This window comes from Eubalaena glacialis, chromosome 16, assembly GCF_028564815.1.
Source record: "Eubalaena glacialis isolate mEubGla1 chromosome 16, mEubGla1.1.hap2.+ XY, whole genome shotgun sequence".
NCBI classification, from domain to species: domain Eukaryota; kingdom Metazoa; phylum Chordata; class Mammalia; order Artiodactyla; family Balaenidae; genus Eubalaena; species Eubalaena glacialis.
The window spans coordinates 89,538,978-89,565,971 of record NC_083731.1 but is presented as its reverse complement, the minus strand read 5'-3'; the positions used below and the strand labels follow the sequence as shown (position 1 = coordinate 89,565,971).

General features: G+C 50.6%; 2 protein-coding genes across 6 annotated transcripts in view; one reads left to right on the top strand and one right to left on the bottom strand.

Annotated features, from left to right (window-relative positions):
• Positions 1-269: 269 nt before the first annotated feature.
• IL17D (interleukin 17D) lies at positions 270-25,530 on the top strand. Of its 2 annotated transcripts, XM_061171084.1 has the most exons (4): positions 270-640; positions 1,083-1,378; positions 1,449-1,542; positions 24,064-25,530. In XM_061171084.1, the coding sequence occupies exons 1-4, from the start codon at positions 290-292 to the stop codon at positions 24,433-24,435; spliced, it is 1,113 nt and encodes a 370-aa protein (XP_061027067.1). In that variant the 5' UTR covers positions 270-289; the 3' UTR covers positions 24,436-25,530. The 2 variants fall into 2 exon arrangements, with proteins under 2 accessions (XP_061027067.1, XP_061027068.1); XM_061171085.1 differs by lacking the exon at positions 1,449-1,542 and having other exon boundaries at positions 24,064-24,433.
• Positions 13,001-26,994, bottom strand: part of EEF1AKMT1 (EEF1A lysine methyltransferase 1) — a 35,212-nt gene continuing 21,218 nt past the window's right edge. Inside the window, exon 5 of one of the 4 annotated variants that reach the window (XM_061171087.1) lies at positions 13,001-13,547. In XM_061171087.1, the coding sequence (XP_061027070.1) occupies positions 13,138-13,547 (410 nt within the window). In that variant the 3' untranslated portion in view covers positions 13,001-13,137. Of the gene's footprint in view, positions 13,548-23,082; positions 23,545-24,719; positions 26,646-26,994 lie in introns of those variants that run through there. The other 3 variants (XM_061171086.1, XM_061171089.1, XM_061171088.1) reach the window with 3 other exon arrangements.

Below are 26,994 nucleotides of genomic sequence, written 5' to 3'. Positions count from 1 at the left end.
AATCTTGTTTTTATTGGCCAAGTATGACTGCCGTAAAATGACTGTATTCACTAGCCCGCCACCTAAAAAGCATTAAGCATTCATTTACAGAATGAACGAACGAGCACGTCTGCTTTGGTTCTTGAAATGGAATTCCCTCGTGTAAGTATATTTTCTTTATTTACAAAGTATTAGGCTTATTTTACATGACTGCGCGCGCTTACAGTCCCAGCATCACGAAGCAGGAGTTCCCGACCCTGTAGCGCCCAAGGATGCCCAGTTCCAGCCATAAAAGTGCAAGCTGGGTAGAATGTTTGGTGCTTGGATTTCGGAGGTGCTAGGGGGGCAGAGAGGGACCGCTTCCTGGTGTCTGGGGGAAGGAGAAGCGCCCCCGCCCCCCGTTCGGAACGCTCTCCATCTCCAGTCCCTCAGAGGAAGTCGTGGCGAAGAAGCTGCTTCCAGGCCCCGCGCGCGCCTCTCCGGGTGCCCGTCCCGCTCCCGCGGCGCCTTCGTCCGGGAGGCTCTTCGCCGCGGCCGGACGCGGCCGACTTCCCTTCCAGCCGAGGCGCCTCCTTCCGCTCAGCGCCGCGCGGCTCCGCTCGGGACGTGTCCGCGCCTCCGCGACCACCGGAGCCACTTCGGGGCGATGCTGGGGCCGCCGGTGAGTGCGCGGCGCAGCGGCCGCGTCTCGGCCCCCGGGTGCCGGGAGCCGCCCCCGTCCGTCCCGGGCCGCCTCGTGGGGCCCGCGCGCCCCGGACACGCGGGGGCCGCCGAGGGGCCCGGGCGCCGTCACAGGCACTCGCAGCCCGCGGCGCAGCAGCCCGGCCGGCATACGCACACGCGCACCGCGCACCCGCGGCCCACGCGGACCCCGGCTCGGGGCGGCGGCGGCGGGGGGCGAGCGGGCCGCCGCGGGGGAGGGCCCCGGGGTGCCCGCGGGCGGCGCGCGGGCGGGGAGGGCGCGCGGGGGCCGGCGTGGTCAGCACCCATCCTCCGGGCGGGGGCGCGGGGCAGGGGGCGCGGGGCGGGGCCCTGGGGGCGGGGGCGCGGGGCGGGGCGCGGGCCCCTCCTCCGCGCGGCGCTGAGCGCGGCCTGTCCCGCAGGTCTGGGCGCTGGTGGCCGGCGTCTTGCTGGCGCTGTCGCCGGGACGGGCGGGGGGCGCCCCGAGGGCGGGCCGGCGGCCGGCGCGGACGCGGGGCTGCGCGGACCGGCCCGAGGAGCTCCTGGAGCAGCTGTACGGGCGGCTGGCGGCCGGCGTGCTCGGCGCCTTCCACCACACGCTGCAGCTGGGCCCGCGCGAGCAGGCGCGCAACGCCAGCTGCCCGGCCGGGGGCAGGCCCGCCGACCGCCGCTTCCGGCCGCCCACCAACCTGCGCAGCGTGTCGCCCTGGGCCTACAGGTGAGCGGGCGCGCCGGGGGGCGCGGGGGGGCGCGGGGGGCGCCGGACAGTCAGCGGCTCCTTCCCGCAGAGGCCGGGCAGCTCCCTCCGAGGGACCCGCGTCCTCCGTTCACCTTTCCGGTCTTTCAGACGCCCCAGTTTCTCTAGCACCTGCGCCTTGCCAGGTATGTGGTTAAGTGGGGTCCAGGAGGCCGAGCCCGGGGAGCCTTCGTTGATTGTTAGAGGACTCTGCGCAGGAGGCCTGTGCGGGGTCTGACGTGGGGTCTTGCGGACGTTTCTCGGGCGCCTGTGCTGGTCCAGGTGCTGCTGGCCTTGGACCCTCCGAGCCCGTCAAGCCTGTGGTCGACAGGAGGGGGGGTGGCGGTCATCGGGAGCAAACGAGGCGGGACGTGATTGGACACGAGGAGTTAAGTGTACGGTGGTTTAAGCGGGGGGAGGGGGGAGGACGGGGGGCATCGAGCACGCTGGAGGACGGGCGTCATTCCGGGGTCGCTCGGGGGAGAGATCATCTCGCAGGAAAGCAGCGGCGTGCAAACAGGGCACAGTGTGGCTGGAGCGTCCTCAGCGCACGTATGGCCGTCCGCTTCCATCCCTGCTGTCGCTGCGGAGTGTCACCGTCCCGAGGGGCTCCCAGTCAGGCTGGAGAAGGTGGGATCCCTCACTGCCACAGCCTCGGGAAAGGGACGGGGTGACCTGGAGGAAAGGAAGGGAGTGAGGAGCTCAGGCCAGGGGGGCGGGGGGCGGGGAGCGCAGGCCTGGGTTTGCCCTTAGCAGTGTTGCAAGGTTGACATTTATCCTTGAGGGTGTTTTTTCGATCGAGGAAGCCATACAGCCACTCGTGTTTCGTGTTTCGGGAAGCTGTCCCTGAGGGGGGAAAACTGGACACACGCAGCTAGGATGGTGGGAGAGGTGAGACCAGGACCAATTTGAATGGCACTGCTTAAAGAAAAAGGGACAGGATTTAGTGGAGGATGGTTCCGTGTGGGACGGAGGGGCCCCCAGCGTCCCAGTCCCCACGGTGGGCTGTGCGGGGACGTGCGAAGACCTCCCCCGCCCGCCGTGGCGCCCAGCCCCCTCCGCCCCGCGTGCTCGCTCTTCCCGCCTGCGGCTGGTGCCCTCGGGACACCCCTGTCAGCCATTCACGCTGGTGCTTCGTCTCCGCCTTTTCCTCTTTCTCCCCACCATTCCCAGGGCCCCAGAGGGTGGGTTGTTGTCCCGCCCTCTCTTTCTAGCCTCAGGTCACACCCTTGACGTGCGAGGTGGCATCGCGGAACAACAGACTACGCTCTCCTCCCAGGCCAGGCCGAGGCCCGTGGACCACGAGGACCACGAGGCAGCAGAGTAACTGTTACTCAGGACCTCCTGTTGGGCGCGTCTGCCACGCGTCTGGCTTGGGTGGTTGACGTATTTTAGCAACAGGACGAGGAGCAGGCTCCGTGGAGGAAACGAGTTCAGTGCTGGGCTGCGGAGTTCCGTCCCTGAGAGCACGCGGGCGGAGGTGTGGTCTCGCGAGAGGTCGGGGCTGGAGCGCAGACCGGGAGTTGTCAGCTCGAGAGCTCCGCGTGGTGGAGTTGAGCTGCCCTTGCACGTTGCTGCCACTGACGCCTGTGTCTCCCCAGGAAAGACCCCAGAGCGGAGGGAGCAGGGCGGGGCTGGGGCAGGTGGCTGTCAGGAACCCAGCATCGCGTGGTTCTGCCTGGGGAGCCTTTGCCCCTCGCGGGCCTGGGCCAGGAGCTATGCCTGCGTCGTTTTTCAGACATTTCGAGCCTCCTGAGCTTGTCCCTCGGTGAGCACGGGGAGGCCCGATGGCTCCACGCTCTGCGGGAAGGATGGTTTCCAGGATGGGCACGGGCCGGGACTGCAGGTGGCTGGCCGCTGAAGCCGGCCCTGCCTGGTGCTGCCGGGAGACCCCGCTCTGCGCCCTGACCTCGGATCACCTCCCCACCTCCCGAGTTTCTGGGAAGATTAGAAAAAGCAATACACGTGGCATCCAGGAGCCTCTTCTAAGTGGTGTGCTTAGACGTTACTGCTGGGCGGGATCGCGGGCGGAAGAGCGGCCTCACCTGTGCTGTGTCAGCTCAGACTCAGAAGTGGTATTTAAGGCTACAAACAGAACTCTTAAAGATGGATGGGGAAATGGACTGCACGTCAAACCTGAAAGGCACAGAAAGGACCACTTCAGCTGGGTAAGCTAGGCTTTAAAATAGAAATTTGGAGTATAAGGTGGTTTTCCTTCTCTTTAGGGGAGAGATGGATCATTCGATAAATAGCGTTGGGACTGGGTAACCAGCTGAAAAGATATAATTGGATCTCACTCTTGTATGGAAATAAGTTCCAGATGACTCAGACTTAAACGTGAAAAGTAAAACCACAAAAACACATAAAAACGCGGTCAATTATATTTATACTCTTGAGTGGAGAAGGCCTATTTAGTAGCTCACAGGCCCCCAAAGTCATTAAAGAGGAGAGTGATAAATTTAATTACATAATTATCTGCCATTTCTTCTTGGCAAAATTGGAAAAAAAAATACAAGGGCAAACTGGGAAAAAATACTTGCAACCCATGTGACAAAGGGCTTGTTTCATGAAGAGCTCCTACAAACCAAGAAAAAGACCCAATGAATTGGTATAGATGATCTTATTTACAAAACAGAAATAGAGACACAGACGTAGAGAACAAAGGTACGGATACCAAGGGGGGAAGAGGGGGTGGGATGAATTGGGAGACTGGGATTGACATATACACACTATTGATACTGTGTATAAAATAGATAAGTAATGAGAACCTACTGTATAGTGCAGGGAACTCTACTCGGTGCTCTGTGGTGACCTAAATGGGAAGGAAATCCAAAAAAAGGGGATATATGTATACATATAGCTGATTCACTTTGCTGTACAGTGGAAACTAGCAACATTGTAAAGCAACTGTACTCCAATAAAAGTTAAAAAAAAAAAAAAGACGCGATGAAAGGAAGATAGAGGCCGTGGTCAGTCCCCATGGAGGGAAGTCACATGACCCCAACTCTGAAAGGTGGACAGACCTCGCCCTCAGGTATATTTAAACTGTACTGGGACTTCCCTGGTGGTCCAGTGGTTAAGACTCCACGCTCTTAATGCAGGGGGCCCGGGTTCTGTCCCTGGTTGGGGAACTAGATCCTGCATGCCGCAACGAAGATCCTGAGTGCCGGAACTAAGACCCGGTGCAGCCAACTAAATAAATATTAAAGGGGCTTCCCTGGTGGTGCAGTGGTTAAGAATCTACCTGCCAATGCAGGGCACAGGGGTTCGAGCCCTGGTCCGGGAAGATCCCACATGCCGCGGAGCAACTAAGCCTGTGTGTCACAACTACGGAAGCCCACGCACCTAGAGCCCGTGCTCCGCAACAGGAGAAGCCGCCGCAATGAGAGGCCCGCATGCCTCAACGAAGAGTAGCCCCTGCTCGCCGCAACTAGAGAAAGCCTGTGCAGCAACAAAGACCCAACACAGCCAAAAATAAATTAAAAAAAAAAAGGAAATCCAACTCTTATTTAAAAAAAAAAAAAAAATCACTGTACTGAGAGAGCTTTTTTGGTGGGGGCACCCATCCGGCCGAGCTGGCACGGTGTGAGGGGAAGGCGCTCCCATACACTGGGGGTGTGACTGGTACAGCTTTTATGCAGGAAAGTTAGGTATTAACTATGACAATTTCAAATCCCTATTTTGCCCTTCCGCCTTCCCTCTCCCCATTGGTAACCAACCACTAGTTCTCTGTGTCAGTCTGTTTCTGTTTTGTTATATTTATTCTTTTTTTAGATTCCACATACAAATGACAACATGGTATTTGTCTTTCTCTGTCTGAATTATTTCACTAAGCATAATACCCTCCAGGTCCATCCACAATGCTGCAAGTGGCAAAATTTCATTCTTTTTCTATGGCTAATATTCCACTCTATATGTATATATGTCTTCTTTATCCATTTGTCTGTTGATGGACACTTAGATTGCTTCCATATCTTGACTAGTGTAAAAAATGCTGCATGAACATTGGGGGGCATGTATCTTTTCGAACTAGTGTTTTCATTTTTTTTTGGACATATACCCAGGAGTGGAATTGCTGGATCATATGGTAGTTCTATTTTTTTTTTTTTAATTTACCATTTTCATCATTTTTTAAAAAATTTACTTATTTATGGCTGTGTTGGGTCTTCGTTTCTGTGCGAGGGCTTTCTCCAGTTGTGGCAAGCGGGGGCCACTCTTCATCGCGGTGCACGGGCCTCTCACTATCGCGGCCTCTCTTGTTGCGGAGCACAGGCTCCAGACACGCAGGCTCAGTAATTGTGGCTCACAGGCCCAGTTGCTCCGTGGCATGTGGGATCTTCCCAGACCAGGGCTCGAACCCGTGTCCCCTGCATTGGCAGGCAGATTCTCAACCACTGCGCCACCAGGGAAGCCCCGGTAGTTCTATTTTTGTTTTGTTTTGTTTTGTTTTGTTTTTAAATTTATTTTATTTTATTTATTTTTGGCTGTGTTGGGTCTTTGTTCCTGTGCGTGGGCTTTCTCTAGTTGCAGTGAGAGGGGGCTACTCTTCGTTGCGGTGCACGGGCTTCTCATTGCGGTGGCTTCTCTTGTTGCAGAGCACGGGCTCTAGGCACACGGGTTTCAGTGGTTGTGGCATGCAGGCTCAGTAGTTGTGGCTTGGGGGGCTCTAGAGCGCAGGCTCAGTATGTGTGGCGCACAGGCTTAGTTGCTCCGTGGCATGTGGGATCTTCCTGGACCAGGGCTCGAACCCGTGTCCCCTGCACTGGCAGGCGGATTCTTAACCACTGCGCCACCAGGGAAGTCCCTTTTGTTTTGTTTTGTTTTGAGGAATCCTCACACTGTTCTCCACAGTGGCTGCACCAATTTACATTCCCACCAACAGTGCACAAAGGTTCCCTTTTCTCCACATCCTCGCCAACATTTGTTATTTGTGTTCTTTTTGATGATAGCTGTTCCGACAGGTATGAGGTGATATCTCATTGTGGTTCTGATTTGCATTTCTCTGATTAGTAATGTTGAGCATATTTTCATGTGCCTGTTGGTCATCTGTATATCTTCTTTGGAAAAATGTCTATTCAAGTCTTCTGCCCATTTTTTAATTGGTTTGTTTTTTTGTTTTTTGATATTGTGTTGTATGAGTTGTTTATGTATCTTGGATGGTAACCCCTTATTGGTCATGACACTTGCAAATATCTTCTTCCATTCAGTAGATTGTCTTTTGTCAGTAGTTTCCTTTGCTGTGCAAAAGCTTTTAAATTTGTTTATTTTTGCTTTTATTTCCTTTGCCTTAGGAAACAGATTGAAAACAATATTGCTACAATTTATGTCAGAGAGTGTTCTGCTTATGTTTTCCTCTAGGACTTTTATGGTGTCCGATCTTACATTTAGGCCTTTAATCCATTTGAGTTTACTTTTGTATATGGTGTTAGAGAATGTTCTAATTTCATTCTTTTACATGTAGCTGTCCAGTTTTCCAAACACCACTTATTGAGGAGACTGTCATTTCTCCACTATGTATTCTTGCCTGCTTTGTCATAGATTAATTGCCCATAAGTGTGTGGGTTTATTTCTGGGCTGTCTATTCGGTTCCAGTGATCTGTGTGTCTGTTTTTGTGGCAGTACCATACTATTTTGATTACTGTAGCGTTGTAGTATAGTTTGAACTCAGGGAGTGTGATTCTTCCAGCTCTGTTCTTCTTTCTCAAGATTGGTTTGACTATTCAGGGTCTTTTGTGTTTCCATTCAAATTTTAAAATTATTTGTTCCAGTTCTGTGAAAAATGTCATCGGTGTTTTGATAAGGATTGCTTTGAATCTGTAGATTGCCTTGGGTAGTATGGTCATTTTGACAGTATAAATCCTTCTAGTCAATGAACACAGTGTATGTTTCCATCTGTGTCATCTTCAATTTCTTTCATCAGTGTCATTGTTTTCCGAGTACAGGTCTTCTACCTCCTTAGATTTATTCCTAAGTATTTTTTTTGATGATGTGGTAAATGGGATTGTTTCCTTAATTTCCGTTTCTGCCAGTTCATTGTTAGTGTATAGAAATGCAATATATTTCTGTGTATTAATTTTGTATTTTGCAACTTTACTGAATTCATTGATGAGGTGTAGTAGTTTTCTGGTGGTGTCTTTAGGATTTTATACCTATAGTATCATGTCAGCTACAAACAGTGAAAGTTTTACTTCTTCTTTTCCAGTTTGGATCCCTTTTATTTCTTGTCTGATTGCTGTGGCTAGGACTTACAATATTATGTGGAATAAAAGTGGTGAGGGTGGGCATCCTTGTCTTCTTTCTGATCTTAGAGTAAATGCTTTCAGCTTTTCAGCATTGAGTATGGTGTTAGCTGTGGGCTTATCATATATGGCCTTTGTTATGTTGAGGTATGTTTCCTCTATACCCACTACTGGAGAGTTTTTATCAGAAATGGATGTTGAATTTTGTCAAAAGCTTCTCCTGCATCTATTGAGATGATCATAATGGTTTTTATTCTTCAGTTTGTTAGTGTGGTGTATCCCAATGATTGATTTATGGATATTGAAAAATCCTTGCATCCCTGGGATATATCCCACTTGATCATGGTGTTTGGTCCTTTTAATGTATTATTGGAGTCAATGTGCTAATGTCTTGTTGGAGATTTTTGCATCTATGTTCATCAGTGATATTGGCCTGTAGTTTTCTATTTTGTGTGATATCTTTGTCTGGTTTTGGTATCATAGCATGAGTTCAGATGCATTCCTTCCTCTCTGATTTTTTGGAATAGTTTCAGAAGGATAGGAATCAACTCTTCAACTCTTCTCTAAATGTTTGGTAGAATTCACCCATGAAGCCATCTGGTTCTGGACTTTTGTTTGTTGGGAGTTTTTTCTTTTTTTTTTTTTTTTCCAATTACTGATTCAGTTTGATTACTGGTAATTGCTTTGTTCATATTTTCTGTTTCTTCCTGGTTCAGTTTTGGGAGATTGTACACGTCTAGGAATTTGTACATTTCTTCTAGGTTGTCCATTTTATTGGCATACAGTTGTTTATAGTAATCTCTTATGATCCTTTGTATTTCTGTGGTATCAGTTGTAACTTTTCCTTTTTCATTTTTGGTTTTATTGATTTGGACCCTCTCTCTTTTTTCTTGAGTCTGGATAAAGGTTTATCAACTTTGTTTATCTTTTCATAGAACCAGCACCTAGTTTCATTGATCTTATTGGTTTTGTTTTGTCTGTATTTCATTTATTTCTGCTCTGATCTTTATGATATCTTTCCTTCTACTAACTTTGGGTTTTGTTTGTTCTTTTTCTAGTTCCTTTAGGTGTAAGGTTAGGTTGTTTATTTGAGATTTTTCTTTTTCCTGAGTGTGTATCGCCGTAAACTTCCCTCTTAGAACTGGTTTTAAAAAAATTTTTTTTTAATTGAACCATAGCTTATTTACAATTTTGTGTTAGTTTCTGGTGTAGAGCAAAGTGATTCAGTTATGTATATACACACATATATGTATATATATTCTTTTTTATATTCTTTTCCATCATGGTTTATTACAGGATACTGAATATAGTTCCCTGTGCTATACAGTATGGCCTTGTTTATCCATTTTATATATTGTAGTTTGTATCTGCTAATCCCAAACTCCTAATTAATCCTCCTCCCCTTCCCCTTTGGTAACCACAAGTTTGTTTTCGATGTCTGTGAGTCTGTTTCTGTTTTGTAAATAAGTTCATTTGTACCACATTTTAGATTCCACATATAAGTGATATCATATGATATTTGTCTTTCTCTGTCTGACTTCACTTAGTATGATTATCTCTAGGTCCATCCATGTTGCTGCAAATGGCATTATTTCATTCTTTTATGGCTGAGTAATATTCTATTGTGTATATATATCACATCTTCTTGATCCATTTATCTGTTGATGGACATCTGTGTTGCTTCCATGTCTTGGGTATTGAGAATAGGGCTGCTGTGAACACTGGGGTGCATGTATCTTTTAGAATTAGAGTTTTCATCTTTTTTAAAAATGTTTATTTATTTGGTTGCACCTGGTCTTAGTTGTGGCAGTCAGGCTTCTTAGTTGCAGCTCACCAGCTCCTTAGTTGTGGCACGCCAGCTCCTTAGTTGTGGCTTGCGGTCTCCTTAGTTGTGGCAGGCGGGCTCCTTAGTTGTGGCATGCGAACTCTTAGTTGTGGCATGCATGTGGGATCTAGTCCCTTGACCAGGGATCAAACCTGGGCCCCCTGCATTGAGAGCGCGGAGTCTTATCCACTGTGCCACCAGGCAAGTCCCTAGAGTTTTCATCTTTTCCAGTTATGTGCCCAGGAGAGGGATTGCAGGATCATATGGTAACTCTATTTTTAGTTTTCTGAGGAACCTCCATACTGTTTTCCATAGTGGCTGCACCAATTTACATTCTAACCAGTGGTGTAGGAGGGTTCCCTTTTCTCCATACACTCTCCAGCATTTATTGTTTGTAGACCTTTTTTTAAAAATTTATTTTATTTATTTATTTTTATTTTTTGGCTGCGTTGGCTCTTCATTGCTGTGTGCAGGCTTTCTCTAGTTGCAGTGAGCGGGGGCTACTCTTCGCTGCAGTGCACAGGCTTCTCATTGCGGTGGCTTCTCTTGTTGCAGAGCATGGGCTCTAGGCATGCAGGCTCAGTAGTTGTGGTGCATGGGCTTAGTTGCTCCACAGCATGTGGGATCTTCTCGGACCAGGGCTCAAACCCGTGTCCCCTGCATTGGCAGGTGGATTCTTAATCACTGCGCCACCAGGTAAGTCCGCATGTATCTTTTTGAATTATGTTTTCTTCTGGATATATGCCCAGGAGTGGGATTGTGGGATCATATGGTAGCTCTGTTTTTAGTTTTTTAAGGAACCTCCATGCTGTATTCCATAGTGGCTGCACCGATTTACATTCCCACCAATGGTGTAGGAGGGTTCCCTTTTCTCCACACACTCTCTGGCATTTATAGTTTTTTTTTTTTAATTCTTTTTTTAAAATTAATTAATTAATTTTTATTTTTGGCTGTGTCGGGTCTTCGTTGCGGCATGCGTGATCTTTCCTCGCAGTATGTGAGCTTCTCTCTAGTTGTGGTGCACAGCCTTCTCTCTAGTTGTAGTGTGTGAGTTTTCTCCTCTCTAGTTGTGGTGCGCAGGTTCCAGAGTGTGTGGGCTCTGTAGTTTGTGGCACGAGGGCTCTTTAGTTGAGGCGTGTGTGCTCAGTAGTTGTGGCACACGGGCTTAGTTGCCCCACGGCATATGGGATCTTAGTTCCCCGACCAGGGATTGAACCCATGTTCCCTGCATTGCAGGACAGATTCTTTACCACTGGACCACCAGGGAAGTCCCGCATTTGTTGTTCGTAGACTTTTGGATGATGGCCATTCTGACTGGTGTGAGGTGAAACCTCATTGTAGTTTTGATTTGTATTTTTCTAATAATTAGTGATGTTGAGCATCTTTTTATGTGCTTTTTGGCCACCTGTATGTCTTCTTTGGAGAAGTGTCTATTTAGGTCTTCTCATTTTTTGATGGGGTTCCTTGTTTTTTTTTTGATATTGAGCTACATGAGCTGTTTGTATATTTTGGAGATTAATCCCTTGTTGGCTGCATCATTTGCAAATATTTTCTCCCATTCTGTGGGTTGTCTTTTCATTTTGTATATGGTTTCTTTTGCTGTGCAAAGCTTTTAAATTTAATTAGGTCCCATTTGTTTATTTCTGTTTTTATTTCCATTACCCTAGGAGGTGTATTCAAAAAGATATTGCTGAGATTTATGTCAAAGAGTGTTCTGCCTATGTTTTCCTGTAAGAGTTTTATAGTATCCAGTCTTACATTTAGGTCTTTAATCCATTTTGAGTTTATTTTTGTGTATGGTGTTAGAGAGTGTTCTAATTTCATTCTTTTACATGTAGCTGTCCAGTTTTCCCAGCACCCCTTATTGAAGAGACTGTCTTTTCGCCATTGTACATTGTTGCCTCCTTTGTTATAGATTGGCCATAGATGCGTGGGTTTATTTCTGGGCTTTCTATCCTGTTCCATTGAGCTATATTTCTGTTTTTTTGCCAGTACCATACTGTTTTGGTTACTGTGGCTTTGTAGTGTAGTCTGAAGCCAGGGAGCCTGATTCCTCCAGCTCTGTTGTTCTTTCTTAAGATTGCTTTGGCTCTTTGGGATCTTTTGTGTTTCCATATGAATTAAAATTTTTCTGTTCTAGTTCTGTGAAAAATGCCATTGGTAATTTGATAGGGATTCCATTGAATCTGTATATTGCTTTGGGGAGTATGGTCACTTTAACAATATTGATTCTTCCAATCCAAGAACATATCTCTCCACCTGTTTGTGTCATCTTCAGTTTCTTTCATCAGCATCTTATACTTTTCAGACTACAGGTCTTTTGCCTCCTTAAGTAGATTTATTCCTAGGTATTTTATTGTTTTTGATGCAATGGTAGATGGGATTGTTTCCTTAATTTCTGTTTCTGATATTTTATTGTTAGTATATAGGAATGCAACAGATTTCTGTGTATTAATTTTGTATCCTGGAACTTTACCAAATTCATTGATGAGTCTAGTAGTTTTCTGGTAGCGTCTTTAGGATTTTCTATGCATAGTATCATGCTCCTGTGTATATGCTCTGCCCCTACTACCCATCTCCATCTCATTGTGCTTCCTTCTTTATATCTTTAGTTGTAGAACATCTTTTCTGGTAGGTTCTGGTCTTTTTTTATTGGTAGTTGCTCTGTAAATATTTGTCATTTTGGTGTGCCTGTGAGCTTGGGGGTCTTCCTGCTCCACCATCATGGCCAAGCTCCAAAAAAAGGGCCAAAACATCTTAACTTTAAAATGGAGAGCCGAAAGGGAAATTTGCCAACCACGAGGAAAGAGCAGATACTAACGAAACGAAGCTTCAGTGGGTCACGACAGCCTTCGATTTCCCAAGAGCCTTGGCTCCCAGGGAACTGTTTGCTCTCACTGGTTGTGGGCTCCCGGCAGAGGCCTTACTTGCCTTCACGGAGGTCAGAGGCCCCGGGAGCCACAGCCTGGGGAAACAAGGAACTGGGCGGGGACAGAGCCAGGACCCAGGTCCAGACTGCTCTGGTTCCCCTGGCTGTGCTCCCCACATATGGGCTGTTAGGAAAGCAACATTCAGCCTCCAGAATATAAAAATATTTTCTCATTTACTTTGTGTCATCGTGTTTGTTTCTCTTAAGCTTTAGAAACAAATACGACAAAAATAAAATCAATGTGATTGCTCAGTAAGTTTTTTAAAGTCACATTGACATAGTAAGAAACCATATTGTAGGAATACTGAAGTTTATTACAGTTTAAAGATACACACTGCTTATTTATGTTGACACCCCAAAGATACACATCCACCAACACTCCAAGTAATTTTTACTTGTTTATAGTTCTCAATTTTGGATATTAGTCTAAAGATAACTTTTCTCTAGGATGTGAATAATGCACAACAATTTATTTTTAGGCTTTGCTACTTTTCTTTATAAATTCCTCCTGGGAATTTAAGCAGCTACACCTACGTTTATTTTGCAGTAAACAACTCCATGGGTCACAATAGCAGCAAGGGAATAAATGGAAAGAAAAAGAAACAGGACAAGGAGGCGGGGAAAGGAGGGGGGACGGGGAGGTCGAGGGACCTAACGGGAGGGGCAGGGGGACCACCCGCTTGTGAGCACAGCAGCCCTGTGCAGATCAGCCTGCGTTGGGGGTACCGGCAGGGGCGCTGGCCGGGTGTTAGGAAGCGTCGGGAAAGTGGAATTTTCTCACGGAGAACCCGGGTTGGCTCTGCTCTGTGGCCAGAACTCTCAGCAGGGGACCCTTGGGAGCAGGGGCGGCAGCAGCGACAGCTCCCAGCTCGTGGGGGGGCGGGGGGAAGGGCACCACTGTCTCCGGCCGGGCCAGCGAGATGCCCGCGGGGATGACCTGCACGTTCCCACGAGCCGGTGGCTGGATATTTAGCCACGCTGGTTTCAGGAGGGCTGAAACAGGAAGGGCGCTTCTGCTCGCCCCTCCTCCGACCCTGCGTCCGCCACGCCACCCCCGAGCGTCGCCTCCGCGCCCCTTCCCCAACAAGTGTCGCCCAGTTGTCCAATCCACTGTGCGAGGCGGTGCTGTGGACATCGCTTTTTCTTCATTATGTTGTCCTTAAAATTGTAAAAGAATATTAATTAGAGAAAGTACAGAGGTGAGGAGCATCGTGTTAGAGAAGGTCCGCCCCGTTTCGAATGTTCCCGCTTGTTTCTGTCGTGCGCCCCCTCCCCCCGGGTGCACGGTCAGGCTGTGTCCAGGCACCGAGAGCCCAGGTCCCCACGGACAGGAGCCGCGGCTCCCAGGGAGGTGGCCGGCAGGGGGCAGCACCGGCCAACCCACCCGCCCGCCGGCCCCTGTCATCTTTGAACCTGGGGAGACCTTGCTTCTGTTTTTCGTTGGCAAGTTCGCTGCCGCCTGGCGCCCGGCTTCTTATTCTAATGATTTATAAACAAAGCCTTTCTGCCTTCCCGGGTATCTGTGTATTGTCTGTGTATCAGCACAGGTGTCGTGTCCTTTCTGTTAAGAAGGGCAGGGAGGGAGGAAAGGACAGAGGCAGTCGACTGCCAGCGGGGGTGGGACTCCAGTGACAGCACACGACATTGGGCAGGAGGGGACATCGTCAGACTCCGTGGTAGAAAAGGAGAAACTCATCATTTAAAGCAGCTTGGTAAGAAATGGTGGTATTTCTCCCCCCAAATATTTTTATGGATAAGTGACTTTAATTGGTCCAAGTCCTGCATGGATCTTTTTCTCTGAGCTGCTCAGCACACAGCGGGTTGGGCTGCGGCCACCAACGTTCCAGAGTAAAAAATAGAAGCGTTGTCGGGAGCGCCGTCCTGGGGTGACGGTCTCTCCTGAAAATAGGCCGTTCGTTTTGCTTTGAAGGTTGTCTTCGCTGACTGCTGGGTCTTGTTCTACGTAAGATGCGTGAATATTCCATCCCGTCGTCCCCTGAATAAAATGTCTGTGTCCTTCATACGGGTGGAAGGATTGGGCGGTGAGCACGCCTGCCGCGAGCCGACGTCCTCTTGGCCTCGGTCTTCAGAAACGACACCCGAGGCTTGAAGGAGGGCAGTGGATGCCTGGCTCCTGCGGTCAAGGGGAAAATGACCTTCCAAAATGCTCCCAGGACGAGGCGCAGCGTCTGGGCTCGTGTTCCGTGTGGATTATTCCTTACACCGCGCACGAGGTGCTTGGCCCGCCCGCCCCAAGGACGGCGCAGCGGACGTGGCTCCAACGCCAGATTCTGCAGCTTCCCTGGATGGAGAGTCCGGACCGCCGTGGCAGGAGCTCTGTTTTTCCTTTGAAGAGATTCTTCCCAGCTGCCCGGAATGTGTGGCATCTGCCCTGAGGGAGAAAAGGGCCCTAAAGAAGCTCTGGCTCATTCGTTCCCTGGTTCCCTTTCTCTGTCCCTCGGCAGGGCTTTTGTCCTGAATCGTCTTACAGATTCTTTCCGAGTCTCTCTGCTCTTCCCTGAGCTCCCAGGTGGGCAGGTCTTGCACTGAGTCAGCGGGTCACCCTTTTCCAAGGGCCCCGTGGTGGTAGGGCTGAGCCCCTGGGGGCCTTGGGCCCCTCGTGCGGGGCTGGGCCTTGTGGGGTGGGCCGGGCCTTCCAGGCTCCGCGGGGACTAGCCTGGCGGGCAGAGGAGCCGGTGGGTCTGCATCGACCTCCTTGGCTTGGGGTCAGGGCTGTCCGAGGCCAGGCTCAGGATCGCAGCGCAGTGGCCTCGGCCCAGGGTCACTGACCCCTGGCTGTCCTCGCTGGCATCCTCGCCGGCATAGGGCCAGATGCGCCCGCGGGGACGGCCTCCGGGTCCATGCGGTCAGGCCCTTCTGCCTCCCAGCTGGTCCCATGTCCTCTTCCCCAGGGACACACACACTCAGGTTCTCGTCGGGCAGGGCCGTGTTCAGGGCTTCCTGGCAGCCGCGGTGAAGGCCCGTCCGGCTCAGCCTGAGTAACAGGAGGGCCGGCGGCGCCGTGCAGGGGGCTGCCGTCTCCTGTCCCTGCGCCCCCGGCGGTCGGACCCGTTGCACAGGGAACCACAGACCTGCCTCAGTGCCCTGTGGTCTCTCAGACCCGGGCCCAGCGGCCTCCCCCGGGGCTGGTCAGGACTGTCCAGGGGGCTTTCAGGCCCGGCCCGGCCCGGCCCTGCGCCCCCCTGAGCTCCACAGCCCTGGGGAGGGGACAGCATCCCAGCAGAGAGCAAGCCAGGTCTCAGCGCCACCGTCCACGCTGGCTCAGCAGTGACCTTGTGGGCTAATTAGACTCCTTGGCGTGGGCGTCCAGTGGGAGGGTCCTGAGATGGGGGATGGGGAAGTGCCCCCGGTTGTGTGCAGTCACCCCCTCAGAGGCGCTGGGGGCTTCTGTCTGGGGCTTCCAGACACGAGCCAGGCGGTCACTTGGCGGCCAGCAGGCTGAGCTCCTGAGTGTGGAGGGAAGCGTGGGAATCCGGGGTTGAACAGGCCCCATGCCACACGGTTCTGAAAACCACAGTTTGGAAACCTTGTTTCTGCCTTAATTGCCCACGTCCAGGAGAAACAGCGCTTGGGAAAAGACACTGTCCCCCTCAGCTTCCTTGAGGGCCGCCCGATGTCTTCCCGTTACCAGTGTCTTGAAGGCTGGTAGAGCAAGCCCCTCCTATTCGTCCTTGCAGCTGTTTAGACTGTTCTGGGCCCTTTTCTCTCTGTATGAGTTTGAGGATTAGCCTGCCAAACTCTAAGAGAAATCTACGAGAATTGCACTGATTTCATAGATTACTTTGGGGAGAGTCTCCGATATCTTAGAAACTCAGGGGATTACAGGCGTCTTTTCTAAGCAGAAAACGTTGATAAAAATATCACTTTATTAGTCCTGCCATCGAGAAGGTGGAGGAAGCAGCCTGCCCATCAAATCCATCCCCTGCACTTTGCAGAGAACCAGCAGGGGCAATGACTCGTCCAGTGTCACTGGTTGGTAACCAGGTTGGACCAAAATTGTAGGTTCAGGACTCTGACTCCAGGCCACTCCTTTAAGAAAGTCTGTTTTGACCTTGGGATCTGGGGACCCGGGACTGTTGAGGCCACTTGGTTCCATCCGTTGCTTCTGGGCAGAGGGGCCTTTCCCCACTTCTTTCTGGCTTTGGGGCCTGGGGTCTTGGGATTGCTGTGAAAGGAGTGATCACACAGCCTCTGCTGTTGGAAATTAAACTCATTTGTGTTTTGCAAAGAGGGAGGATGGGTTTGTGCATAAACATAGCGGCGGCTCTGCCCCGTGACCTGCTGCACTCCTCTGGGAACTGCCTCGAATTGTTTCCTACCCTGTCCAGGGCCCGAGCGGCTCTTTTTCTGGCCCTGCCGTCACTCACATTCCTCTGGGGTCGGTTTCCATCCCGTCTCCTCACGTCCTTTGTTCCTGGATTAAGCTGGGCCAGCTGTCGCTCCCTGCGGCCAAGCTTCACACGTGGGGTCCCTGCAGAGGGGACCTGGCCTCGCTCCCGCATGTTCCCTCTGGCTGGGTGCACACGGTGGCAGCAGAAGCGGGAAGGCCGAGGGGGTGGGCACTGGGGGCCGTTCGACCGCGTGTCCTTGTGGGGTGACAAAGGATCCCTGCTGGCAGCTTTCTTTACCCCGAAAGCACTCCTAGCTGAGGATCTTCCCAGAATCTCAAGGCAGGGGGTTGGGGTGACGGGCCTGCGTCTGCCCCGTGTCCCGAGGCTTCTGGACTTTCCTCCCGAGCCCCGTGCCCACCCCCCATCGTGGTCTCCGCCGGCCCCCCACCTGCAGTGCTGGGTGTCGGGTGGGATGGATGCGTTGCACCCCGTCCCATGGTAGCACATTTCCATCCTGAGAGAAACGCCGGCCATGAACCCCCGATGCTGAGCCATCCATGTGCCCATCCCAGGTGGGGTGGGCAGGGGTCCCGTTGTCACAGTGCCTTGGCCAGAGGTGTCCCTGTGACAGTGGAAACTTCAGTCCCTCGGGCCAACTGGCGGGAGTCGGGGGGATATTTTTAGTCGGATGAGGCTTCTGACCCATCTCCACATCCAGGCGGCCATCAGGTCCACCTGCAAAACTAGCACGTGACACGGGGACTGTCACCTGTGTAGAAGGAGAAACCCCGGTTGTTTGAAAGGGATCTTTATGCCCTCAGGTTGGGGCCTCCCTCCCACACCCGGTTCTGTCCCATGGCTGCGTCTACACAGCCGTCTACACTGCTGTCGGCATGAGCTTCCCGTTGTCAGCCTGAGCCTGTCTGCGTCTCATAGCCCCTTGTGGCTTCCGGGACCTGTAACTCCAGACTCTCTGCTCTGGGCTCAGGGGTCCTGTCACGTCGCAGATTTCTTCGCAAGTCCCTGCCCCACCGCACACACGCGTGTAGACACACACACACACACACGCGCCACTCCCCCTGACTCCCTCCCCCACCGCCTGCGAGCCCAGCCCTCTGGCCTCACCTCACCCCTGGGCCTCCCCTGGGTCCCATGCGTGGGTGTGTCCGACCCCTGGCTGTGCGGCAGGAGCTTGAAAATCGAGGCTCACTGCTGACCTGCCGAGACAGGTTGAGAGGCACACGGTCACTCTGTGTGTGTGTGTGTGTGTGTGTACACACTCATGAGTTTGGTAGTTTCTCTAAAAGATAAAGATTCTTTGTTAAACAAAGCCACAATACCATTGAACACACCTAAAATTGAATACTTCCTTCATATCTTCAAATAGTCCAGTTTAGATTTTCTTGACTGTCTCGTATTTTTAAAACTTAAAGTTTTTTCTCTTTTATTACTTAATTCTTTGCTTTGAAATAATTTAAAAGTAACAGGAAAATTTGTGAAATTAGTACAAGGAAGTCCCTGTACCCTTTACCCAGACTGCCCAAATGTCAGCATCACAGCTCAGCAAAATTACCAAGATGAGGCGCTGCGTGGATACGGTGCCATATTCTGAACTGTAACCTTCAGAGGGTTCCTACTCGTGCCTCTTCCCTGCCCCAGGGTCCAGCCTCTGCAGCTCAGGGCTCTTCAGTCTGTGACAGTCCCTCAGTCCTTTGTCTCTCGTGGCTGTGACACTTTTGAACAGTGCTGGTCCATTGTTTTGTCGAATGTCCCTAAGGGTTTGATATGTTTTTTAAGCAACCATATACGTATAGTTTCTCATCCAAATGAAAACACTTGGGAATGGGGCTCAACTCCTAGCTGCACCTGGTCGGCTGGTGTAAACCAGGTCAGCGATGCCCCAGTACTTACATCACTCTGCTCAAGGCGCTCCATTTTTTAAATTGAGATACAGTTGACATGTGGTATTAGTTACAGGTGTGCAATATAATGATTCAATATCTGCATATATGGCAAAATGATCACAATAAATCTAGTTAACGTCAGTCACCACACAGTTACACATCTTTTGTGCATGATGAGAAATTTTAAGATGTACTCTCTTAGCAACTCTCATATACGCTATACAGTATTGTTTTTGTTTGTTTATTTATTTATTTATTTATGGCTGTGTTGGGTCTTCGTTTCTGTGCGAGGGCTTTCTCTAGTTGTGGCAAGCGGGGGCCACTCTTCATCGCGGTGCGCGGGCCTCTCACTATCGCGGCCTCTCTTGTTGCAGAGCACAGGCTCCAGACGCGCAGGCTCAGTAATTGCGGCTCACGGGCCCAGTTGCTCCGCGGCATGTGGGATCTTCCCAGACCAGGGCTCGAACCCGTGTCCCCTGCATTGGCAGGCAGATTCTCAACCACTGTGCCACCAGGGAAGCCCTATTGTTTTTTTTAATACGTCTTTATTGGAGTATAATTGCTTCACAATGCTGTTAGTTTCTGTTGTACAACAAAGTGAATCAGCCATATGCATACACATGTCCCCATATTCCCTCCCTCTTGAGCCTCCCTATCCCACCCCTCTAGGTGGACACAAAGCACCAAGCTGATCTCCCTGTGCTATGCGGCTGCTTCCCACTAGCTATCTATTTTACATCTGGTAGTGTATATATGTCCATGCCACTGTCTCACTTCATCCCAGCTTACCCCTCCCCCTCTCCGTGTCCTCAAGTCCATTCTCTACCTCTGCGTCTTTATTCCTGTCCAGCCCCTAGGTTCTTCAGAACCTTTTTTTTTTTTTTTTTAAGATTCCGTATATATGCGTTAGCATATGGTATTTGTTTTTCTCTTTCTGACTTATTTCACTCTGTATGAGAGACTCTAGGTCCATCCACCTCACTACAAATAACTCAATTTCGTTTCTTTTTATGGCTGAGTAATATTCCATTGTATATATGTGCCACATCTTCTTTATCTGTTCATCTGTCGATGGACACTTAGGTTGCTTCCATGTCCTGGCTATTGTAAATAGTGCTGCAATGAACATTGGGGTGCATGTCTCTTTTTGAATTATGGTTTTCTCAGGGTATATGCTCAGTAGTGGGATTGCTGGGTCATATAGTATTGTTAACTATAGTCATCATGCTGTACTTTATATCCTCATGATGTAATTATTTTATAACTGGAAGCTTGTACCTATGGACCCCCTTCACCATTTCACCGACCCTCTACTCCCTGCCCCTGGAAAACACCAGTCTATTCTCTGTATCTATGATTGGGTTGTTTTTTGTTTTGACTTCACATGTAAGATCATACAGTATGTGTCTTTCTCTGTCTGACTTATTTCACTTAGCATAATGCCTTCAAGTTCTATCCATGTTGTTGCAAATGGCAAGATTTCATTCTTTATTATGGTTGAGTAATATTCCATTGTATACATACCACATCTTCTTTATCCATTCATCCATTGGTGGTCACTTAGGTTGTTTCCATGTCTTGGCTGTTCTAATAATGCTGTGATAATAATGCAGTGATCATACATCTTTTCAAGTTAGTGTTTTTGTTTCCTTGGATAAATACCCGGCAGTGGAACTGCTATATTATTTAGTAGTTCTATTCTTAATTTTTTGAGGATGCTCCATATTATTTTCCAGTGTCTGCACCAACTTACATTCCCACCAACAGTACACAAGGGTTTCCTTTTTCTCATCTTTGCCAACACTTATTTCTTGTCTTTTTTTTGGGCGGGGGGGGGGGGCGTGTTGTGTCTTCGTTGCTGCGCGCGGACTTTCTCTAGTTGCGGCGAGCAGGGGCTACTCTTCATTGCGGTGCACAGGCCTCTCTCGTTGCAGAGCACGGGCTCCAGGCATACGGGCTTCAGTAGTTGTGGCTTGTGGGCTCTAGAGTGCAGGCTCAGTAGTTGTGGCCCATGGGCATTGTTGCTCCGCGGCATGTGGGATCTTCCCAGGCCGGGGCTCGAACCCATGTCCCCTGTATTGGCAGGTGGATTCTTAACCACTGTGCCACCAGGGAAGTCCTCTTGTCTTTTTGATAATAGCCATTCTGACAGATGTGAGGTGGTTTTGATTTGCATTTCTCTAATAATTAGCGATGTTTGAGCATCTTTTCATGTGCCTATTGGACATCTATGTGCCGTCTTTGGGAAAATGTCTATTCAGGTCTTGAGCCCATTTTTTAATCAGATTGTTCTTTTGGTATTGAGTTATATGAGTTCTTTGTATTTTGGATATTAACCCCTTATCAGATATGCTTTGCAAATATTTTCTGCCATTCAGTGGGTTGCCTTTTCATTTTGTTGATGACTTCTCAAGGCTCTTTTAATATTTAGGTTCCCCTACCTCTTTTTTCCCCTCTTGGAATGAAACCTCTGTTGAGTTTCTTTTATTTGGTATCTCTCTATACACTTACGTGAATGGTCTTACTTAACTACTATTCATATGCTAATAATTTAAAAATCTCCATCTCCAGCCAAGATCTCTCTTGGGCTCCAGACCGGCTTCCACTCTGTAGTCTGAGGGATCTAAAATTCCATCTGATTGGGTCACTTCTCTCTTTAACATCCTTCCTGTTGCCTTCAGGGTCAGATCCAAAATTCCTGTTATGAACTGGAGGCCTCCACAGATGTCTCCAGCCCCAGCTCTTAGTTCTTCTCCCGTGCTGCAGCTCCTAACTGACGTGGTCCCTCAAATCTAGGCTTTGGCCTCTGCTCTAAATGCCCTTTCTCCCTCTTCATGTGGATGAATCCACCCAGGTTCCACTTTACCAGGAAGCCTCCTCTGCTGTGATGGCCGGGTTTAACTCTTTCTTTGTATATTTATCTCCTGAGAGGGTGAGTCCTTGGATGATAGATTATTATAGTATTTCATCTGTATTCCTACTGCCTGAAACACCACTGGCACTTAGGTGTTTGTTGAATAAATGTTGAATGTGGTTGCAGATACTATAAATTCCTTTTCCTTCTAACGTAAGTGAGGGTCTCATCTTGACCTCAGGGTCTGGAGGACAGGAAGCTGGAGAGTGCAGACTCACCACCACCCTCTCACCATCTACTGAACTCTTACTGTATGCAGGCACTGTGCTGGGCTTGTCAGAGCATGAGAGTGAGTCCAGATACAGTCCTTACCCTTCCCTCCCAGGGGAAGACGTGGAAAATGTGCAGTTCTGTCTGAGAGGCCCAAGGTGTTATGAGAATATGGGGAAAGAGGAGGTTAAATCTGACTAGGGAAATCTGAAAACTCTTTAAGATAATGACTTGCATTGGACCTTAAAATATGGCAAGTCTTCGCTGAGTTGAGATTGGTTTGGGGGAGAGTTCATCTTGAGCAAAAGCTTAGCCGCGGCCCCTGCCAGGCGTCCCGCCCTGGGGGCGGGCGTCGGGCCTGTGGACGAAGGTACGTGGGTGAGGAGCAGGTCGTGGAGGCCTTTGGAGGCGAAGCCGAGGAGCTGGGGTTTTTCCTGACGTGACCGCCCCTGCCCGAGAGGGGATCTCGGGGGGCCTGTGCCCCGGTAGGGGATGGGAATGAGGCATTACGGGGGTGGAAAAGCTGGAAAAGTAAAGTTCTTACGAAGGCAGCACTGAGGGAACAGTGATGAGACGCTTATAAAAGATATCTTCAACTCTTTGTGGGAATGCTGGAGGGACAGCGGGCCGGATGGGGTTGCTGTGGGTCTCCGTGTCCCGGGGGCAGGCAGGTGCCTTCGCAGGCCGGCCCCGCTGCCCTCCTCCTGCTGGCACACAGATTTCCAGGGCCCTTCCTTGCACAGCAGTGAGAAGGGAGTCGGAGCCAGGCCTCCCTGCTCCCCTGTTGCTATCCTCTTGGTCACCCCGACTTCTCCTCTGACCTCATCCCCACATCCACATGGTGGCCAAGGACTCAGCAATGTCCCTCTGGGCTCTGGGATGCTCAGGGGCAGGGCAGCGTGGTCCCTGAGTTTAAGCACCACCCTCCGTCTTGACGGCATCCTGAGGCCCGCCCCTCCCCTCCCCTCCCCACTGGCTCCCTCCCTCCCTTGGGTTGCAGGCCTCACCCCGTCTTAGTTCTTTCCTGCTGTGTAAGTGGCACGTAGTTGGTGTCAAGTGGATTTGTTGTGGCGTGAAGATACCATTTCTGAGGCTGTCCACAGGCCACGGGCAGTTGGCCTGGGTGACACGGCCTCCAGGCCCCCCACGCTTGACAGCCGGTCAGGCTCTGCCTCCCGGCCCAGTTTGCCCAGTTCACCCATCGCGTGCCTTCCCGCCTCTGCGCTTTTGTAACTGGTTGTCGGAAGGTCCTTCTCATCTGGAAACTTCTTAGCTTGGCTGGTGCCCTGCAGTCCTGCACGGTGAGGGCCGAGGGACACTAGTCCACAGAGGTTGCGCGTGAGGGGCAAGAAGCTTCTGGAAGCCTGGCCACACCCTCCCTGCGGAGCCCCAGGTCCCAGGGGTGGGCACCCTTGGGCACATCTTGCTTGGTTCGTTTCCATCCTAGGCTCCCCTTGGGCCAGCGCTCGGGGGGCCTTCCTGGGCGTATGGATGTGTGTGTCCCTTGAGAGGTCAGGTCACGGCTGTGACTCTGAGACTTCAGGGTCACAAGGACCAAGCTCCAGAAGTAAGAGGGCAGATGAATGGAAATGAGTTTGGGGTCTTGGCAAGGTGGGGCAAGTGTCCCCATGCAAGGGGACGTTAGGGCGGAGTCCTGGGTTCCATCAGTGACCTCCTGGTTTCGGGGAGGCGGGGGCAGGGTCCAGCCAGCAGCCACAGGGTCGTCCTGGGTGCTGACACTTGGATCTTGGCATCTGACCAGAAAGTAGGGAGACCTGGAGGAACACGGAAGTGGTCCAGTTTAAGGCATCCTTCACTTCCCACCTGTCCTGGGCGGCCGGTCCTTCCTGCCCGCCCCCCACCCCCTGGTGTGACCCAGCCCCTTTCCCACACGCGGGAGGGCACGTGGACCCTGATAGACAGTGGGATGCAGGGCCCGCTCCAGGGTCTCCTGGACAGGTGTCTGGCAGCCGCCTCTGCTTGAGGCTCTGTCAGCAGCGGGGAGGCCAGGGTCTGCCCGGCCTGGGCCCGTGGGGTGGTGAGGGCCCAGAGCAGGGTGGCTGGGGGCATCTCATTGCGCACGCAGGCTGTGCGGTGTACACCTGTCCTACGTGCACTGGTGCAGAGTCTGAAAGCGTTTTCAGGGAATGTGGCCTGAGGGACGGCCGTAAACTGTCTTCACTTTAAATACAGCGAAGGCCAGTGGCTGCTCGGCTTCAGCCCCTCGCTTAGTCAGTGACCCAGTGCCCACCGGCCCAGGAGCCAAGCCCTCAAGGCCCGTCCTCTCCCCGCAGGATCTCCTACGACCCCGGCCGCTTCCCCAGGTACCTGCCCGAGGCCTACTGCCTGTGCCGGGGCTGCCTGACCGGGCCGCGCGGGGAGGAGGACGTGCGGCTGCGCAGCGCCCCGGTGCTCGTGCCTGCGGTGGTCCTGCGCCGGACCCCGGCCTGCGCGGGCGGCCGCGCCGTCTACACCGAGGAGTACATCACCATCCCCGTGGGCTGCACCTGCATGCCCGGGCCGGACAAGGATGCAGACGGCGCCAACTCCAGCCTGGCCAAGCCGGCCCGGCCCTGAGCACCCGTCCCCATGGGGACCCCGAGGCCCCGAGGAAACGCGGACGGAGCACCCAGCGCTGGACTGCACTGCACTGCCTGCGAGCCTGACCTCCTGCATCCCCCGGGCTTCCTCTTGGGCAGGAGCACAGGGCCGTGAGAGGTGATGGGAACGAACCCCGTGGCAACCCTGTGCGGGCGGCCCAAGGCTGAGGCCACTACAGGTGACCCGCTTCGCCAGAGTTCGCTGAGGCTCCTTAAGGCTCCCAGCCACCGACCCCTTGCAACCACGGGTGACAGCACTGCAAGGACCGCTGGGAGGGGACAGAGCCTCACAAGATAGAGGGCCGACAGACACTTACCACCCTTTTTTAAAAAAGTAGAATATATACCTTCTTGTTTATTCAGCTGTTTTCAGTAGGGGCAGAAACTATTTTTATGTTAGCCATTTTCAGCAAGTATATTAAAAACAACTTTTACTTGACACGTAAACATCTTATAAACATTGTTTTCACTTCCTCGGCAGGAGTTTTTAGAAGCGCAGGTGGAACCCTCACCCTCTAGCCCGCCTTGTGGCCTGGGTCCCTGAATCCCACCTGTTGCTGACTGTCGCCACTGGACATGGCTGCATGGGACCTGCCCTCCCTCTGGGAGGCTCAGCTCACCCCAGAATCTCACACTTGCTTTATTCATGAGGATATAAATCGCCACAGGTTTATACAATTAGAAATTTTTTTCACTTGCAGACTTATAATTCCCAGAAATCAGGAGTGGAGTCCTCTTCTACAACTGCATGAGCTAAACCTTTATTTACTCTTTTCTTTAGGCTTAAGTCTGTCCCTGAACACAATTATTTGTAAAAGTAAGAAGTTCTTAACTTGCTTTAAAATCCTTAAAACAATTGTAGGTGAAGGGCATGCTGGCTGTGCATTTCTCTCTGGACTCTGCTTTGATGGGCTCCACTAATTTTCAGAGGAAACTGTTAATTAAGGTCTTCACTTTATCTTAATTTTATGGTTGATGTTTAGGAAGATCATCTGCAGAGTCAGCCTCTCTGCATCATTGTTTATATGCTCTTGCCCCTACTTACAATCAATCAATCAGCCTTGGTTTGATCTGGACGGAAGGTCAACCGAGAGAATTTTCAGTTTGTACCAAATATTGACAGAGGTTGTGCATGAAAAACATTGCTGAGCAAAATTCATACTTTCCAAATAAAGAATTCAAAATTGAAATTGATAGCTGTGGGTAGTTCTATACCATTTGGGGAATTTTACTTCTGTGCTCAACCTCTGGGGGAAAAAAAAAAGGTAAGCCTAGTGGTGGTATATCTAGCATACATTCTTGTGCAGAAAACAGAAGGTTCAGATCAACGTCAAAAAAGAAATCCATGAATTAAAAACAAAAATTGCCTTTCAAACCTTGGGTAATTATTTCAAGCACTGCCACTGTTGTGTAACATTTTCTAGCCACTCCTCAAACATAAATAGTGCAAACATCAGAGGAGTGGACTGAAGGAGAGTAAACGGTTTGCATGGGGATAATACTGCTATTCCATAAACTGTATTAATCATCAGTTTAATGTTAGCTGTTAACAGGTAACGCATTCCCAATGGAAGAATCAGCTTTCCCTTCCAAGATCTAGAAAGGCAACTTGTATTTGCATTTTTTCTCTGAATGGAACACTCATCCATTTAACAAATATTTACTGAGCATGTGCCCTCTTCTGGGTACTGAGCTCCTGGGAGGCAATTGTGAACTGGACACAACCCTCGTCCTCAGCTACAACTCCAAACCGCATGGCTGTCAAAGCACGCTTGGGTGTCCGCAGGCACCCGCACACGGGATGCGCCCCAGGCAGAGGCCGAGGTCCTGGCCAATCACTAAGCTGCCTGTACTTCTGCTCTTTACCTGCGTTAAGTGAGGAGAGTAGACTAGATGCTTCTATGACTTCTTCCAAATGTAATTCCACTGATTCAAGTTGGCAAAAGCATCCCAAGCTCTAGGGATGCCCTCACTAAGGAAATCACAACAAGATGTTGTCTTCTTCATCTTGAAAGTTAGGCCGGGGAGAGCCCCAGTTTGTGAGGGGGGAGGGGAGGTCGTAGCTTTTCAGTCTACTAAGAAAATAAAAAGAGGGAAATGTCACATGGGTCCTTTACTACACTGTATTACCAGCTGCGTTCACAGTTCACGGTCCAGCCCAGAATCATAATTCACGTAACAGCGAAATTCATTTCCCAAGGTTCGAGTGTGTTTTGGAATAAACTTGCACATCTTCACGCCAAGAAGTTTTGCTGCCTCTTCCTCCATGACGGCACCTGGAGAGAACCACCAGATGAGCCCGGAGACTGAGGCACCAGCCACGCGCTCAGCTCCACACCCGCCAGGCCAGCCAGGGAGGTATTCGCGACCAGATGCGGGAAGCGGTGAGTTGACGGTACCACTCAGCGATAAGGGGGAAGGTCAGTGCTCTCTATTCCTTTTTACTTCCTCCAACATTTATGCAAATTACCTACTTTTTTCCTTTTCTTTTTCATTTAATAAATAATTTTCCTACATCTGCAAGGCTGAGACACTTAGAAATTAAGAAAATAATTATATTCCACAGAGTAACATAAGGAAAGCAAAAATAATTACTAAAAACCACCATTTTCCAACTTTGAGTCA

What these genes read in the sequence shown, in the direction of transcription:
- IL17D (XM_061171084.1), top strand. Translation starts at nt 290, where the DNA reads ATGTTTGGTGCTTGGATTTCGGAGGTGCTAGGGGGGCAGAGAGGGACC. An exon ending in GGGCGATGCTGGGGCCGCCG is followed by an intron (nt 641 to 1,082) that starts GTGAGTGCGCGG and finishes CCTGTCCCGCAG; the next exon opens with GTCTGGGCGCTGGTGGCCGG. An exon ending in GTGTCGCCCTGGGCCTACAG is followed by an intron (nt 1,379 to 1,448) that starts GTGAGCGGGCGC and finishes TCCTTCCCGCAG; the next exon opens with AGGCCGGGCAGCTCCCTCCG.